Source organism: Chroicocephalus ridibundus, chromosome 6 (genome assembly GCF_963924245.1).
Source record: "Chroicocephalus ridibundus chromosome 6, bChrRid1.1, whole genome shotgun sequence".
NCBI lineage: Eukaryota > Metazoa > Chordata > Aves > Charadriiformes > Laridae > Chroicocephalus > Chroicocephalus ridibundus.
Window position 1 is genome coordinate 780,453 of NC_086289.1, and position 14,789 is coordinate 795,241.

The following is a 14,789-nucleotide window of genomic DNA, read 5'->3' on the forward strand; positions in this document are numbered from 1 at the left end:
GGGCTCCGGGCCCTGCGGCGCCCAGCGCTGGCACCGGCTGCTGCGGCCACTGGAGGTTCTCCCTTGTGTGAACTTAATCGCACACCCATTACAAGAGGACCAGGATCTCTTTGTGTTTTTTTGGTTTTTTTTTTTACTATATGTGCAATAAAAAATGGATTTATAGGATTATTTTATATTATATATATAATTTTCCATATGGGACATTGGACGCAGTTCTGAACCTCAGTTTCCACCAAAATAGCATTAAACACGTTGGTGTCAGAGAGACTGTTAGAGCAGCTGCTGCTCCTCCTTTGAAAAAGCAAGACATTTTTTATACCATTGCATCCAAATTTAAATAAAAGATTCCTTGTGAGCACTGCTAAACCCCCAGCAGCTCGCCTCTCGCCCAGCGCCCCTTCAGTGGCAGCAGGCGAGGGGGGGCGCAGGGAGCGCGTCCCCTGCTGCCCCTTCGCTGCTGGGCGTTTCTTCTTCTCCCTGGGCGCGAAGCAGCCCCCCTGCGCTGGCCCTTCCCTGCGTTCCTGCTCCAGTGCAGCTGGTACTTTAAGAAAGAGTCACAGAAAACCTCAGAGAAGGCACCTGAGGATCACACAGGAGGAACGCTGCTGGTGCGCGCTGCGAAACGAACCGCATGAAGGTATCCATGGTGGAAAAAGGAACTGCCTCAGCTCCTCCTTCTTTTCTCCTGTCTTCTTTTGAAGCCAGAAGCGAGGAAACGCTGCAGGGGCTGGAGCGCAGTTACCTCCTCGTGGCTGTGCAGAGCAGACGTTTAACGTTCCCGCGGGAGCCGGAGCTCTTCACGCCGGGGCCGGAGCCCTGCTGCGGAACGCAGAGGTGGGAGCAGCAGCCGCCGGAGCGCAGCGTCCCAACGCCATCCTGCCGCCATCAACAGCCGTGTCAGCCTGGCACATCCCATGAAACGTCACAGAGTCCCATGAAACATCAGAGTAGTACAATCAAAAAAGTGCTCTATGTAGTTAAACCACACTATTTGCATATTTACCATCACCAGCAGCTTGACAAGAGGCCTGTCTGTTACCTGTCACAGCTGCTGAGAAACCAGTTCTGATTTCCATCACTGCTGTGAGTGGAAGTGAGAAGCCGTTTATGTTACAGGGTCCATTTTTTTAAAAAAAATTACTATTCCTTCAGCTGCACCGCCCCGGGGGTACCGCGGGTGTTACACGGGCACCAGCCTTCCCAGCGCGGGGCCCTGCCTGCAGGCCGTCACAGCCCGGAAAGCCCCGGCTCGCTCGGAACCCTCATGGAACCATCGTGGTCCAAGCGGAGCGAGATCCGACGGTGTGGAGGGGAGCAGGAGAAGGCGGGCGGCAGGAAAGGCCTCTCAGTCTCTCGTTCCACAAACTTGCGCAGACGTCAACTTATTTTCCAGATTAGGCACAATGAATAAGGATTTTAGAGGTAGTTACACATTTCAGTCTTAATTTACATCGATTTTAATTAGAATTACATGCATAATTATCTCTGAGGATCCCCTCGGCCGTCCTTGCCCTTGCCGTGGATGAATAGAGCTTGAACAGCTTTTTGGGCACGCGCTGGTTTTCCTGAGGCCACCGAGCAGAAACGGTTTGTCCGTGTGCAGGGATTCCAGGGAGCTGGAGGTAAGAAACAGCTGTTTTGTCGACACTCGGGGCTGGGAGCCGGTGTTTCACCACAGCGGTGGCAGCGAGGGGGACATGGGGGACGCCAGCGCTGCCCCCGGGCATCGCAGCATCGAGCTCTGCCAGTGCTCGGAGCCAGCGCCGCTGCCCTTACCCCCAGCTTCGGGAGCATCCTTCAGAAACCCTCATACTCAGCCCCCTCTCCCCCACCTTTCCACGACAGGCCCGAGGTGACAAACACCCATTTCAGAAAAAACAAGGTGAGAAACAGCAAAAAGGAAATCCCGGACGGGCAACTTCTGTATCCGAGGTTTGTGTTTATGGCAGCAGCTTCTTCAGCTGCCCTGCTCCAAGCCGGACGGCTGTACACGTAATAATTATTCTTAACATGATTGAAAGCAGCAAAGCTTATTGAAAAAGCAGCCCAAAACCAACTAGTCGTCACAGTGCCATTAAACTAGCAAAATACTTGACGTCATTATCCAGTTATGGGTCCGGGAGTTCTTACAGAGCTGTATCAGGTTTCTACGGTCAAACGTTGCCCTTTTACCTCCGCGTTTTCACACGGATTTCTGCAACCGCTGCCCCATACGCGTTTCACAGCTGCCAATTTTTTAAAGCAGCTTTAAAGCGCACAGGCTTCCGGAAAGCCACGGACCCAGCGCACAATCGCTCCAGAAGAAAGAGAAATACTAAAGAAAAGGTCCACAACTGCCTTGACATGCTAGCCATTGACAAAATCTGCGCTGGAGGCTTTAAGCCATTTGGTCCTCACTTAACACCGGGGGAAATGGAAAATTCAGGCAATTTTGCAACCACTCATTTTCTTTAAAAAAAAAAAAAAAAAAAAAAGAAAAAAGAAAAAAAAAAAAAAGAAAAATGGTCCTGGCACAAATAAGTAGGATTTTAAGCACAGCAGCATGCTTCCAGTCCAGGGAGCTTTATTTCTTTAGAGAGACAAGAGCGGGTACAGCTCATTAGAACTCTCTCCTTTGCTGCGCTGCCAGCCCCGGCCGAGGGCGCTGCTCCCCCACCCCGGGGGCTGGGCAGGGTCCCCTCCATCGGGGTCACCCTCCCTGGGCAGACGCGGCCCAAAGGACAGCTGGGAGGGCACCAGGCGCGGGCACGGGGGGGGACACGGTGCCGGGGCTGCGCACAGCAACGCTCCTCGGGCACCACCATCAGCAGGAGCCGGCTGCTGGGAAGGCGCCGGGGCAGGACACAGGGACTGAGCGCTCCCAGGCCGGAGCACGGGGCTTCGGGACTCGTTCACCAGGGCTTTAAGAGGCCGAGAAGCTCCATCAGCCCCAGCGCCAAGGGCAGCCCCTGAGCTGGGCTGCGTCCGATGTGCTGAGCTGGAGCCACCTGCGGCTGCCCGGGTTGATGTCACCACAGCTGGTGACGACCGTGGCCACCTGGGCCAGGAAAGGGGAAGGGGGGCCGGCACAGGTCACCAAGACAGAGGTGGGGAAGGTGAATGGTCCCCCAGCCCTGGCTGGAGGGGGCGGCCGGCCCGGCTCGGAGCCGAGCTGGTCCCGCTGTTTCAGGGCTTTGAGGCTCAGCGGGCCCAGGCCAGCAGCGCACTGCGGGCTCGTGGGCTTTCGCGCGAGAAATGCTGTCAGGGAGAGCTATTAAAGCCATCGCCACATACTGAAAGGAACCAGGAGAGAACCGTCACGGACCCAGGCGTCCCGGGCTGTCACCGAAGGCTCTCGCGCAGCAGAGGCCTGTTCTTGCTCCAGAGCAGCAACCGGCTCATGGCAGCCTTGAAGCCCTTCCTCTGCCTGGGCTCAAAGCCCCGCGTCGCAGCGTCCCCCGCTGCACCCGCGGGAGGTAACGCTCAGCAGCGCCCAGCGGAGCCAGAGGCCAAGCTGACGGCCCTGGGGCACGGGGGATTCTGATCGTTTCCTAACTCTTGATTATTCGTTCTCCAAGTCTAAACTTTGAGAGCCCAGGGGAGCTCCACCGCGCAAGAGCCACCTCCTCCCGCCGCGCCCCCACCACAGGGACCTTCAGCCCCATCCCTGGTGGAAGCTCAGCCAGACACAGACGTTCGTCTGCTCAAACGTGCCCGGGAAATTCATCCTCGCGGCTTAACGTAGCTTCTTCCCAACGGCTGGTGAGCACCACCAGAGTTTGGATGAAGTGTGGTGTAAGGCAGAAAAAGACCTTTACGACAGAAGTGCATTAGATGGGGCACCCAGCGATGGCTGCAGCCACCTGCGCGTCCACGTCCCGCCCAGCACCGAGGGAGAGCCGCACGCGTTTGCTCTGCAGGTCGCCATCGCTCGGGGCAGAGAAGAGCCAGGCTGGCCCCTCTCACCCAACCCCCCGAGCACGGGGCCCTTTCTGCCAATTCAAATGGACACCACGAACCGCACAACAAAACCCCAGCTTTTATCTCCAGCTGAAGAACATCCAGAGCGACGCCCGGCCCCCCCGTCCCTCCGGTGCGAACCTGGCACCGGGGGAATCACGGGCATAGGAAAATCCTGCTCCCCTCCCTTCCGCTGCTCCAGGCCAGGGCAGGCAGGCGCACGGGACAGCCCTCGCACACTGCCAGGGAGCCTGGAGGGTGACCTCGTCCCTAGCGATGGCCTTCGGGCAGGCTGCGAAACAAGGACCTTTGGTGAAAAGCCTTCCCCGGGAAATCAGAAGTACAAATGAAGCGTCTCAACTCTTCGGAAGCACAATTTATTTCACCAGGCTGTCAAATGTGTTCCGGCTGTCCCTCATAGAGCTACAAAACCGTTACGGTTGGAGGAGACCTTTAAGATCATCGAGTCCAACCATCAACCCAACACTGCCAAAGCCACCACTGACCCACGTCCCTCAGCCCCACGTCTGCCTGGCTGTTAAATCCCCCCAGGGATGGCGACTCCACCACTGCCCTGGGCAGCCTCTTCCAACGCTTGACAACCCTTTCCACGAAGAAAGTTTTCCCAATACCCATCCTAAACCTCCCCTGGCACAACTCGAGGCCGTTTCCTCTTGTCCCATGGCCTGTTCCTTGGGAGAAGAGCCCGACCCCCCCAGCGATACCCCCCTTTCAGGCAGCTGTGGGGAGCCCTGCGCAGCACCCACCACCGCAGGTCGGTGTCTGGAGCAGCATGGCCACCAGCGCAGGGACAGGAGCCGATCCTCAGACACCGATCCCAGGTCCTGCTTCTCGGACACCGCTGTGTGTCAGCGCCGACCCCCAGCAGAGCCCCCGGGCTGTAGTGATACACCCCCCCAGCTCTCACTTCACCTTTCCGGCCTGTTTTTTCTAGAGCCGCTTGTCATTTCCATGAGGAGTCCCGATTCTCTCAGTGTAAAGCGACAATGCAATTCGCTTTCATCCGAAATCCCATTCCTGCCATTTCCAAACCCATCCCCGAGAGCAGCAGCGGCCCTTCGAGGGTGGTTCACCTTCTCCCAGCACCGGTGAGGAGTTACCACCCACGCTGACCTTCTGCTCACTGAAGAACAACTACGCGGACAACTTAAACCCCGGGCACGGGTCTGTGAAGAGAGAGTTACGCAGAAAACTCTCGGGTTTAGAGTCTCGGATCCGCAGAGTTCACCTCAGCCCCGGCCACCTGGGCGTTGGGGACCCACCCTACCAAAACCGCCAATGTTTGAAACAAGTCTCAAAAATCTTACCTCTTCATTTCCAGCACAGACAACGTGCTGCTCTTCCACTCGTTTCCTCAAACCCCACCGAGGCCCGAGGCCGCCTCCGTCGGGACCATCTCCGCCCAGCGCGTCTCCGCTCCCCGCGTTTCTCACCACCTGCCGCAAGGCGCCTCTCGGGATTTTTCGCCCGTTAAAGCCAAGTGCCGTCTCTCCAGCGCAAGACCCCGACCGCCCCGACGCTCCGCACCGCCGGCGCCAGCCCTTCCCTGCCAGGCTCTGCCACCCAGCACGGGAGGCAGGGGTGGTTTCAGGCAAATATCTGAAAGAATAATAATTTTACCAAATTGCCCATAAAATCTGGTTTTAGATAAAATGAAATGATGAAAGTTTCATGAATCATCAAAAACTATTTAATTGAAAGTGGTACAAGCAGATCATGTTTTATATAATAGAAGATTTCATCATATCCTTTTTCTTTGTACTCATATTCCACTTACATTTGCTGAAAAAATAGATCAAAAATAGACAGCACTACTATATTCACTGACTAGGAACAGAGAGCTTTCGAGTCAGAGGTACGACCGTTCAAAAACTAACCATTTAAAATGGAAATACAAACAATCTTCGGGTTGGCTCATCCGGCCAATTATCTCACAAATGGAAGAAAAAGTTTTCAAAATACACAGAGCAAGTCCAGGTAAACATTTAAAATTTATTAAACTTTTTGGTCAAAATAATCGAACAAGTATGTACAATCCCATCGTATCAGCTCTATTAGGTATTTTAGGAACAAGGTCAAATCTAATGCTTTAGTGACCCAGAAGTTCCGCATTTCAAGATTTTCAAATAGTGTCACAACCAATATACAGTATAAGATTTTTTTTTAATTTAAACTTTATTTGTAGAACCTCGGAGTTAGTTGTACTTACTAGCTTACTGTGAACAAGAGTGGCACTCTACGGACATGAATCGGGAGGGTAACGGAGACATTTTGCTCTTGCATACGCAGGTCGGATTCGGGAATCATACACACCTTCCGTGGAGAGAACGGAGTGTAAACCACGCTTTGGGTTTCCTCTGGGAAAACTGAGGGATCTCGTTTTTCAGCAGGAATTCCTAGTTTGCAGGCACATTTCATAGAGTGCAGTCTCTAGCTACTCGGTGCTACTAAACGTGCTGCAACCGCTTCAGGAACACTTTCTCACCCAGGCCGGGCTGGGGTGAGAGAAGGTTGATGCGTTTTAGGCCTCTTTGAAGAAGGAAAAAAAAAAAAAAAAGGCAAAACAAACCAACCAAAAGTACCTAAGGCTTAAAAAAAAAAAAAAAAACCAAACAAAAAACCAAAAAAAGGTATCAAGAACAGAGTTACAACCACCGCAGTTTAGGCCAGCTCGTGGCCTCAGTGTTTTCCGACATCTCGGTGCTAGAGCCAGACGGCGGTCCAGCGAACGGAGCCGCGCTGCTGCTTGGCATAACCCGGGCAGCTCTGGGGCTTCTGCTGGCTTCAACCACAATGAGAAATACAATATATTATGCCAAGTATTTAAAATAAACTATATCTTCATGCCAAATGCTAAAAAGGTTAAAAACCATAATGCACGTAAGGTATGTCTCTATCTAACGTCGAGAGGCATCAGACAAACTGAATTTTTATCTTCAAAGAAGAGAGTTTGTTAAACGTTTTGTTTTCCCGTCTGGGCAAGGTGGTCACTTCCTATTAAGGCTGTGGATGTCGTTACGCTAACCTTCTCAGTCGCCTACTTGGGACACAGAGAGCAGTTTACAAGAAAACCAGTGCAACTTAAACTAAATGACAATTTCATGGAAAGTCTAAATTTAGACTTTGAAATACTACATAAAAATGCTTGTATTAGTCTGCCAAAAAAATCAGTGTTCGGGGCAAACATTTTAAAATCTGCCCATCAGAATTATCTCGCACAATCTCAGTACATGCAATAAAAAAATAAAAAGACTGAATACATACCTTCAGATTTAAAAACACTTTTTATAGCTTGTTATTTTATTAAGTGGTTTACACCAGAAGGTGTGGTTATAGATACAGTTGGTGAGTAAATATTCATGGAAACCTGTCTACGAACCCAACTCAAGACCTACCTAAGTGCTCAAAGGTAAAAACACCTAAGCCTAGATACAGGCCAGAGGAGGAATGTTTACAGGCATTAAGCACAATATATGGTTTGAAAGGCCCAAATATTACAGCAGAGAAAGAGCGCGAGAGATAGAAATTACATTTTTATGACAATTTTTCTTCTCGGGTGTTAAATTTTTTGGTCTATAAACTGGAAAGGAAGGCTCAGACTTAAATAAATACATTTGTTTTGAGTATTGGCCTTATTGAGCACTGTCCATCAGTTCTGCCTCTCGAGGGCCTCTCCCAGAAAATTGTGACGGACACTCCCGACCCCCACCGAAGGCAGAACCACACCACGAACTCAACACCCAGGCCAGATCCTCTCCTTTATCTAAAGGGAAGTAAGTGCATCAATGTTCTTCACTGGTAGGACAACAAGGCCTTCTCTTTTACAGATAAACAACTGAGCTTAACTATGCAAGACGACGACTCTGTCCTCAAGTAAGTCATCTTTAGTTAATTTTGTCCTGGAATATATACAAATTATTGGTGGCAGCTACAGCAATGATGTTCTCCATGGGATGCCATGCTGTATGAAGAATCTTCTTGTTGAAGTCCAGACTGTCAACGCTTATTTCATCCTTCTTTCTTTTACCACCTGTACACACTTTACGCGGCTTTAAGATGGCACGAGGTTTGCTGCTCTCCCTGGACGCTTCTAGAGTGATATCCCGTCGCGTGTTTCGGTCAAACATTCTAAAGAAATTGTTGTAAGATCCAGTCATGATGGCACTGTTTAAAAGCAGAAGAAAGGCAAATCTTACTAGGTTTCCAGAAATAGCATCCAGCCCCCATCTTCTCTCCCTCACACACAAGGTGACCGTCAGACCAAGGTCACGGCCAGTATGTGGCACTACGCTCTTTTCCTCTCTGAGGTATACCTTCGCTCAATTCCATTTTTGGACTTTACCACTGCTTCCATTCCACCGCATTCTCTCCCAGGTCTTCCCCTGGTCCCCCGCCTCTCCTGCCAGCAGCACTCAGCAGCGCTCTTACGCTTTATTCATCTTAATGTGAGCAAACGGGGGGTTTCGCATTGCTACTCTATCCCTTTATATCCCACAGCAGCAAAAGTCACGGTGGAAGCAAAGCCCCTGTAAAGCACCTAATTTCAGTGGACTATCAGAAACGAAAGTGCCTTCCTTGGCACTGTGCACGTGTTGACCATGAGCACGCCAATGGATTAATTACAAAAAATTGTCTTGAATCAGCAAAAGAAACCCCTTATGTCAACGTCTGATATGGCCCTGCAGAAACAATTCAGAGTTTCTGTACAGTATCAAATTTGCTTTTGAACATGGCAGAAAAAAATCTGCACCTGAAAATGCTGTCATATATCTAACTTCCAATGACCAGCTTGTTTGTAGCTCTGAAAAACACACGCTTGAACTTGAGGCCAAGTTCATTGTTTTCTGTATTGAACACTTCTCTCTACCAGATGAAACTGGAAAAGCAGTTTCCCAGAAGTTTCACGGATTAAAATCACAACCACCTCACCCTTCTCATCTTATTTGCCGACACACATTGTCCTCAAGGCATTAAAAATTACTGACTAGGAGGAGAATGAGATACTATTACCACAACCTATGCCACTCAGCTTGTACGAGCAAATGCTCCGAGTGAAGTATTTTTTTCTTTTTCAAAGAGAGGTGAGCATCACCACTTCCACGACAACTTATGTTCTTATGTTAAAATGAGGTGACTTTGCTTTCACTGTTTTTTTTTTTTTTTACCCCTCCAAGAAAGATTGTCTGGAGTTACTTGAAAGAAACGTAGAAATAAGGGTCAGCTTCTTTGCATTTTAGCTTAGTGAAAAACGTACACCGCTTCTTTACACGTTTTATGTTAGATGTTGTAAATACTGCTAGTGGTGGTTTTTTTTTTTTTGTAAACTGACCGATACAGTATATTTCTCCCCTCGATAACTAAAAGCCACTTGCAACCTGGTATTTAGAGTAACCAGTTTGCTTTAATACTGTTTACTTAAGAAACGAGTCCCTGCATGTGCTGCTACGTGCCATGCAATCTCAGCTATGGCTGCAACACCAAGGTAGGCAGGTTTTCTTCGCTGACTCCTGTGCACAGCTTACCAGGCGTGACTTCCCTGATCACCGACCCCATCTAAACTATGTGGTGGATCTTTTGTTCTGCAATATTTGATAGATACTGGCCAAAGCTTGTTTCACAGGCTGATCCTGTTACCATCAAATCAGAACTGATACAGACCTTCTATCAAAAAAGTAAGAATCCCCAAGGCAATCCAGATATGATCCAGATCCGCCACAGTCTTATTTGTGGGTTCTGAAAGCATTTTATCAGGTAGCCAATATAGGTAGTAATCAGCGGCTTTGCTAGACCGTTGTAATACTTCCACAACTTGCAGGCAAGACATGTATTTCCACTGCTAGCAAGAAATACAAGTTATTATCTAACAGAGTTTTATCTTCTTTAGCCTACAGAAAGTATGTGAAGAAGAGTCAATTTGCAAGACACCGAATGCATGCTCTTGTATACACTGTAAGGATGAAACTAAATCACATTTTCATGGCTTGGAATGGCCAGTCTTGACTATATAACACTTCAACAATAGTTTATATTAGAAGCAAATTGACACACAAAAGTTTATTCCGCTTCTGCAACTGGAGGGTGGAGGATTGAAGAATTAAGTCTTTTCACAAAAAAACCCATGAAACACAATAAACAAAAAACCAACAAAAAAACGCCAAAAACCACCCAGTTGACTGAAATGTAACGAATTGCATTCTTAAAGTTAAGTACTGCTTAGCTGAAACAAAACGGACCCCCCACCTTACCTATCCGAACCATTCCAGCAGCATTCAAACTTGTCAAAGATGCAGTCGTTTTCGTAAAGGGAACAAAGCTTGCTTCGAAGATACTCATGCACCTTTTTGGAACATTTAAATTGGTATTAGATATAAGGAAAAAGAAAAGGGAAAAGAAGGGATATTTAAGAAAACTTGACCACCATACTTGATATGTCTCTACAGGCCTGTTTTCCATATTGAGATCCCACACTTTAACAGAAAGGTAGTCTCTTGTCATCATGTATCGACCACTGTGACTGAATTTTACATCAGATATCGATGATATTATTTCTGAAAAAAATGATCTGCTGCTAGGATCTTCAGGTTCTTCAAAAACTGTAGACAGAAGACACGATTACAAATTAAACCGATACCAAGTTTTACAGCTTCGAACATTTTTCCATACTTGGAAAATTTTAAATCAATATGCTAGTTTCTTTTTAAAGAAAGTTGCTGTTAAATGCTTTTAAAAAAATAAGCTCTTTTTAAACAACGTTATGCTCTTAGTCATCAGATTGCTAGATGCTTATCTCCAACATTCGCGACTGGAGCACAGCACCAGCAAACTACAATTCACAGGTCTTAGAGATGAATGAGAGAGGAAAAAAGATAAAACCCAGCACATGGATTATACCTGATCTACAAATCATGGTCAACAGCAGCAGACGAAAACACCAGCATCCCAAACACAGTATCTTAATGCATGACCCATGCATTTTGAGACTACTGTACAATGTACTTTTCTCTAGATCTGAACAAGAGTTGTACGACACAACCTACCGAAATGAAGTATTAGTATCTACACTTGAAACGCAATTGGTATGCTTTTCGAAAGCAGATAAAGAAATACACTATTTAAATCGAAGAGTTAATCTTGGAGTCAATGTTTTATGACACAAGCTACCCAGAACTATGTATTTCACTTTTGAATAGATCCTTTTTAACAGGATGTTATTCAGTGACAAGCAGTTAAAAAATTAAAGTGCTTCTAAGTAATTTAATGCAACGCTAAGTCAAGCAAATGAAGTGGCCTAGCGTTCTACATATCCCATTGCACAAATTCCTTCCACCAATAAGAAAACCTTATCTGTGCTATAGAAAGCTTACCTGCAAACATCAGTATGGTAGCTCACCCCACAGGACTAGTAATGCTAACAAACCACAGCTATGACAGTAGTGAACAAGAAACAGAAGGCCGCGTGCAAGGCGCAGGCAGTTATCCTTACGGCTTCAACAGCAAAGCTCTCCTCACCTACATAACTTTAGGTGGCTCAGCAGACTACAGAGCGTTCACCCTTCACCCTGAAAATTCGCTTCAAACGCAGTGCATATTCTTAAGAATTAATTCTATGCGAGGAGCTGCAAATGGTCACACGGTAAATGGATTCTGGCAGCATCAGCCCAGTTTCTAATGCACAAAGGTGAATAAACTGCCCTGAACTGGCATTTGATAAGCAGATACCTTTGAGAAGCACCAAGACTGAGTCTGGACAGAAGACAGGTCTCACTGGTGCCAAAAGCACTTGTTCCCATCACTTTATGATGCATAAATGGGTAAACAGGAGCAGAGTCAGATCGTCAATTGTCTCATGCTACACTTCTGCTTGTTGATGGCCTAGAACAAGACAATTAAAATGTTCCATTCTACAAAACTACCACCCCTTACCTTGTATGCTCTTTACCAAGAAGCAGAACTTGGTACGTTTATTTATAAGCCTATACACTCTATCTTGCATGAAAACAAAGTAAGAAACCCACTGACCAAAGATGCAGCCTAACTTACATTTTGAATGCCTGTCACAGAGGGCCGAGGAGCGCATGTCACAGAGTCGAATAGTTCCTTTGCTACTACTGTAGACAAAGACGTTACAGTGGTGAGGGTGGAACTCGGCAGCAGTAATCACCTCCGTCAGCTCCTCCATGTTAGCAGGCTTTATATCTACAATATCTGCGAAGGGTTTTGTAAAGGCACGTAACATTTCACACTCAAATCACTTCTAGCAGGTAATTATTTAAAAATGTTAAAAATACCACGTAGAAAAACAGGGCAAGATCTTAATTTCCACTATGTGAAATCTACACAAATTAAAGTGACCTGGGTAGATTTGAAAAATAAATCATCTAGGTTTTACAAATTAACTTTAGCAGATGCAGGAGATAGTTTCAGACTCCTCTCGAGCCTCCTTCTTAACACTTCCTATTGAACACTGAATATACTTCATCTATTTACCTAAAGTTTTAGAAAAACTTGCGTATGACCCCAGTATTTTGGCAACTTTTATTTTACTGCATTATTTTACTTTTATTTTCTGCAGATTTGTCATTGTAGGACACACTATTAGTTTTGGATACACATGCTTGCAAAAAAGATTTTTAAATTGTTTCTGCAGTTGATATCATTTGTCATGGAAAAGTTAAAATTTGTTTTCTTTAGGAGAAGTGTCACTTAATCCGTTAAGAGACCTTAAACTTTGGAAAGAAGTATCTACAGTAACGAAGAATCTACTTGTCAAATCTTTCAACTCTTAAGTCAAATGAACTCCACAAATACAGGATGCTCCCAAAATTGCTCATTTTCTCCCAAACTATCTATGATATTTCTACTGGCAGTTTTCCATGGGAAGAATGCTTGCACTCAAGAAAGAATGAGAGCATCTTAAGGCCTGCTTTCACTGTATTAAACCTCCAGATTTTAAAATCCTATCTTCTAATCCCTAGATTCAAACACCTACTCTGATTGGTAACATTAAAGTGATTCTCAAACATACACAACTTAGATGTGCCCCCGTGTTCATAGAGAACAAAAAAAGGATACTAAAACTTCTATCTGTGATTTCTAAATGCCATAGGTTAATTCTTAGGTCATCTGCAGAAAGGTATGTTTCATGATCGCTATTTACTGAAATAGAGTTTATGTGATAAGTATGTGCATTTGCAAATATCCTTCTGGGACTTGCTTCTACCATTAGGTCCATGGGTTTCAATATTGGCACCTGAAACATGAAAAAGAACAGTCAGTTTTGGCATAAACCGGATTTCTAATTCAGAAGATATTAGTGAACTGCACACCACAGATTTCTGTTTTCAGTTAGTGACTAAATACTTTTCAAATCCTCTGAGCAAGTAATAAAATAACCTATGAATGTTGACTTGCCATACTACCAACACAAAACCTCAGCCACTGACTTGTGCAGAAGTTACCTGTCAAATACAGCAGCTTCGTACCTCACCCAGCAGGAGAATGGCGTGTTGCTCTAACAATATTCAAAGATTCTGTTCATTTGAAACAAGTGCTTAAAAATGCCCCCCATGTCTTAGAGGGGTGCTTGTGAAATTGCTAAGAGCAGTTTGCAAAGAAAATCCCTGATGTGTTCACTGAACGGTCAGTACGATTTTTGGAATACATGATGCCCTATTTCCCCAACTACCTGATCTAAAGGGTGATAGGGTTTGTCGGGGTGAAGTGGACTAAGCTTCCCTCCAGCTCCTCACTGAGCAGCGAGTGAATAGTTTTAAGGTTGCCCAAGGACGTCCTGCGCTGTTCCAGTACACACAGTTCAACAGAACACTAACCTACACCAGCCAACCAAAAAAAAAATTATGACAGTGTCCAAGATAATCTCTCTTCCTGGAACAAGAAACAAATTAATCCAAGAGCTCTGTAATTGCTTTCACCATGTTTGTATCTCACAGTCTGTTTACATCAAACTGTAATGATTAAAATTAATCCATTACTTCTTATTAGGCAATTTCCCTATCTCACCACGAGTGTTCCTAGCCTGGCTGTGAAATCAAAAATACGTTAATGTGAATTATCAGGAATGGTACTTAGAAATGCCACGGTCCCTATGCAAAGGGTGCAGCTCTCAATTGCTGCTTCTTCTCCATGTCTACTTCTTTATAAACAAACGGGGGGATTAGGTTTCTGTAACAAAACATGCAAACAAAGCCCATAAAAGCCCAAGGTCCATGTGCTCCAGATCTCCAAAACCTGATCATTTTAATGTATGGAAGTAACTCTAGGCAAGGGTTTTTTCCCCTTCTGCCAATTGTTGCTCAGACTTGGTTGATTCCACCATCACTGCTTGGAAGACGTAGTGCCTGGCAAGGTCTGCAGCTCAGCCCAACTGTCCTTTCCCAGAAAAGCAGCAAATTTAGAAGACTAACTTGTACAAGAGAGGTTCTTGCTTTTTGTTGCTTCCCCCCAATCAGCATGATGATTCCTAAATATATTAGTGTTTAAAGAAAATGCTACTGCACTCCCTTCAGTGATATAGCCAGTACCAGGTAAAACCGTCAGGCCATATTCTGGACCCTGTGTGTTCCCAGGTGGGTATAAGGTTCCTGCATAAGGGCAAGGTTGTACAATGTCATCTACAAAGTGTCATCTGTACCTACTTCCAACCACTGGGATATGGCACTGTATCATAATTTATTTTCTTGTTTTTAGATGTTTTCAATAGAATACTCAATCAGATCTTGGCTCCCAGACGCTGAGTAGAACAACACTTTCCAGAGGAAGCAGATCTCCTTTCCCGACATGATCATGGCATTAGGCTCACGTGTACC

At 46.3% G+C, this 14,789-nt stretch overlaps 1 protein-coding gene across 2 annotated transcripts in view; it reads right to left on the reverse strand.

The window, feature by feature from the left end:
• Positions 1–5,935: 5,935 nt before the first annotated feature.
• PPP2R2D (protein phosphatase 2 regulatory subunit Bdelta) overlaps positions 5,936–14,789 on the reverse strand; it is a 29,586-nt gene continuing 20,732 nt past the window's right edge. For both annotated transcript variants that reach the window (XM_063338033.1, XM_063338034.1), the window contains 5 exons: positions 13,036–13,213; positions 12,004–12,168; positions 10,387–10,556; positions 10,209–10,300; positions 5,936–8,127 (listed from right to left, as the gene is read on the reverse strand). In XM_063338033.1, the coding sequence (XP_063194103.1) occupies positions 7,848–8,127; positions 10,209–10,300; positions 10,387–10,556; positions 12,004–12,168; positions 13,036–13,213 (885 nt within the window). In that variant the 3' untranslated portion in view covers positions 5,936–7,847. The remainder of the gene's footprint in view (positions 8,128–10,208; positions 10,301–10,386; positions 10,557–12,003; positions 12,169–13,035; positions 13,214–14,789) is intronic.